The sequence below is a fragment of the Theobroma umbraticum genome, unplaced genomic scaffold, assembly GCF_002168275.2.
Source record: "Theobroma umbraticum cultivar Fairchild unplaced genomic scaffold, ASM216827v3 scaffold_51.0, whole genome shotgun sequence".
Taxonomy (NCBI): domain Eukaryota; kingdom Viridiplantae; phylum Streptophyta; class Magnoliopsida; order Malvales; family Malvaceae; genus Theobroma; species Theobroma umbraticum.
The window spans coordinates 6,817,597-6,820,685 of NW_018397260.1; the positions used below are offsets into that span (position 1 = coordinate 6,817,597).

The 3,089-nt window shown below is 35.6% G+C and overlaps 1 protein-coding gene across 1 annotated transcript in view; it reads left to right on the forward strand.

Moving 5' to 3' along the window:
- LOC110416518 (putative ubiquitin-like-specific protease 2B) overlaps positions 1–3,089 on the forward strand; it is a gene marked incomplete at its 3' end in the record, with an annotated part of 5,166 nt that extends 2,077 nt beyond the window's left edge. Inside the window, exons 3-6 of the mRNA XM_021428522.1 lie at positions 350–440; positions 1,239–1,358; positions 1,758–2,183; positions 2,514–3,089. Of these exons, the coding sequence (XP_021284197.1) occupies positions 350–440; positions 1,239–1,358; positions 1,758–2,183; positions 2,514–3,089 (1,213 nt within the window). The remainder of the gene's footprint in view (positions 1–349; positions 441–1,238; positions 1,359–1,757; positions 2,184–2,513) is intronic.

Here is a 3,089-nt window from a genome sequence, read left to right on the forward strand (position 1 = left end):
AAAAAAAAAAGAAAAAAGGAGAAGACTTCATGAATGACTAACATGTTTTAAATTGCAGTGAAAGCTAACCTGTGAACTGGGTTAAACTTGATTTGTATTTACTGGTCTCGTATAGATCTTTCGAGAATTGATCTTTTCTGTTCTTTTTTCTCCAATATGCATATACAGTTTTATTGAAGAATTTCTTCCCATCCATCATGATGAATCTTTTTGTCTACATCTTTAATTTCAACCTTGTTAACTTTTGTGAGTATTTAACTTCTTTTTTTTGCCCTTAATTAGCTGGAATGTATTTTTGAATGCTAGATCCTTTTAGTTGTTGACATGACTTTTGCTTCTGAAATGATAGTTATCTTTGGGAAGAGTGGAAAGAGAGGCATAAGGAGACATCTGAAGATCTATCTTCAAAATTCTTGAATCTGCGGTTTGTCTCACTTGAGGTATTGCTTATCTCAGTTTAATATTTAGCTATTCTAGGGTGGAGTCTTGGAATTAGAATTCCCCCAACAACTTGTTGTACCCACCTGAAGGGTTTGAGAAGCAGTGAGAACTGGTTTAAATGTTATGGTTTCTCGCCTCACTTGATTTAGGTTTCTATAAGACAGCACCATAACTGTCACAGGGGATGAGCATTGCATTTATCTTATAATCTTGTTTTGTTTTGGGAGCTCTTGGGGATACCACTTTCTTTTCTTGCGCTGTGTTTGTCTAGCATTTGGAGGGATGATGCTTGAGTAGTCCTGCCTCCACTTTCTTAATGTCATGATGAATGGAAAGTATTTATTTGCAATATAATGATTTTTACACTAAATATTCCAGCTTGCAAAGAACAAAGCTGCTTTTCACTATAGAAGTAGTGAAATTCCAATATTTGTTTGTGTGCTTATGTATGAGGATGCAATTTTCTGATGCTTTACATCTTTGTCCTTTCTTTGTTGTGTGTGATTGTTTGTCAGTTGTCTCTCTGGCCATTTATCCAGATTATGTTCTTTTTTTTGTTGACATTTTTGTATGTCTGCTTGTATGTAACTTAGAGAACTGACTATTATTTATTCAGTTGGAGACAGCAAAGTTTAAAAAGAAAAGTAAAAAAGGAAAATAATGAAACTAAATTTTTTCATGCGTTAAATCTTTGTTATTCTGTTGTTAGTGTACAGGTTATGAGTACTTATTAGTGATCTCTCTCATGGCATATTTATATAATCCATTTATCTGACATTTAGCCTATTTATTGTCAGCTTCCACAGCAGGAGAATTCATTTGATTGCGGCTTGTTCTTACTCCACTATCTGGAGCTCTTTTTAGCTGAAGCTCCTCCTAACTTCAATCCATTCAAAATAACAGAGTTCTCTAACTTTGTAAGTGGTCTGCATAGTTTTTTTGGTTCACAGTGCAATTGACGCTAAAGTTTGTAATTTTGTCTAATACCATATGAAGAGCTCTCTCAAGCACCATCTTGTTTTTTTCTTCTTAATATATATTTATTTTATAATTAATAAATGTGTACACTTTTATTTTTATCCTCCGTATTTGTCCAGTTTGCAATTGAAGTGATCTTTGGTTTTGAATTGAAGCATAAATGCTTTAATATGGAAATTGTCTTGATTTTGTTCTAAGGACCAGGCACCAAGTTGAAAGTTTCCAAAGATAAGCTAAGAATAACCTGATAACATATGTGATCAATATTTTTTTTTTGTATGTTTGGAATAATCAGCCATAGTTTTATAATTTTGTTTTTCCTTTGCTTTCTTTCCCAGCTTAATTTGGGTTGGTTTCCACCTATTGAGGCATCTCTAAAGCGCACTCTCATCCAGAAGTTAGTTTTTGAACTCCTAGAAACTCGTTCTCGGGAAATCAACTCATCTGATTGCAGTGATGAACATCATTCGTCTAAATTTCCTGAAAAGATTGAAAATGAAACCGGTGTGGAGTTTATCACAGAGAATTTCAGACCAGAAGTAGCTTGTCATGGGAATTTAGATTCCCAAGCTGGCCAAGGGATTGAAATAACTCTGTTAGCATCATCTTCTTTGAGAAATATGGAAAGTGTTAATGATTCTGGCTTGGTTCTTAAGGAGTTATTTGAGCCAGGAGTTACAACAGGATCTTTGCTTGGACAATTTCAATCTTTTGACCAGCAGTCGTCATATTACAATCTGAATGGGGCTATATCACCAAGAGAGGTATTGAATTTCATTGTTCTTGTGATAATCATTTGTTCTATCCAATCCTGAGATAATTGAAGCTTAGTAGAATATTCAATTAGGGCATAAAATGCATTTGGTGCATTGCTAACTAATTAACTTCCTACTACCTTCTGGTTGTATATTAGACATGCATACACACCAGAGAAAAGGGAGGAAATACTGCTATTACAGAGAAAAATTGGGGAATAGAGGGACTTCTACCGCCAAATCATATTTCTTTTTCTAAGTTTTCTTGGGAACTAAGTACTATGTCACTGAAATTTTTTATTTCCAAATTCAAATAAGAATTAATTGTTTTATCTGCAGCAAGAAGATGTGCAAACTGGTCAACAGTTTGTTTATATAGCTTCTGGAGAAAACAGTTTTCCACAGTTTGCTGGAATCAGACCTCAAGCCTGTGAAGTTCCATATTCATCGAGAGGTTTTGTCATGGGCAGTTCATGGAATCCTGGAATTACCATGCGAGGAGATCATGAAGTTGACACATCGCTTGAAACATCTTGTGCCTCTGATGATGATGATGATGATGATGTTGGGATCATTGAAAACAACACCATTGAGGATATTGTATATCCAAGTGAAAAACAGGAAACAGATCAGCAACGATCTCAGTTAGCGGAAAATGTTGAGCATCTGAAGATAGGATTCACTCCTGCCTCCCGTGAGGTGCTGGAGACTTCTACCAGTGAAGTTTCTGAAGCTTCTGAAGACACTGATAAGATTTACCATAGCGCTGAGGATGCAGACCTTCCCTCCAAAGATAATCTGCCTGTATCGATGCATCAAAATCCTGGTGTGGCAGTTAACCAGTTGGATCAGGATTCTGAACTGGTTGAAAAGAATGCTGAAATGGTTGAACCAAAGGAGGCTGGAGGTGATGAT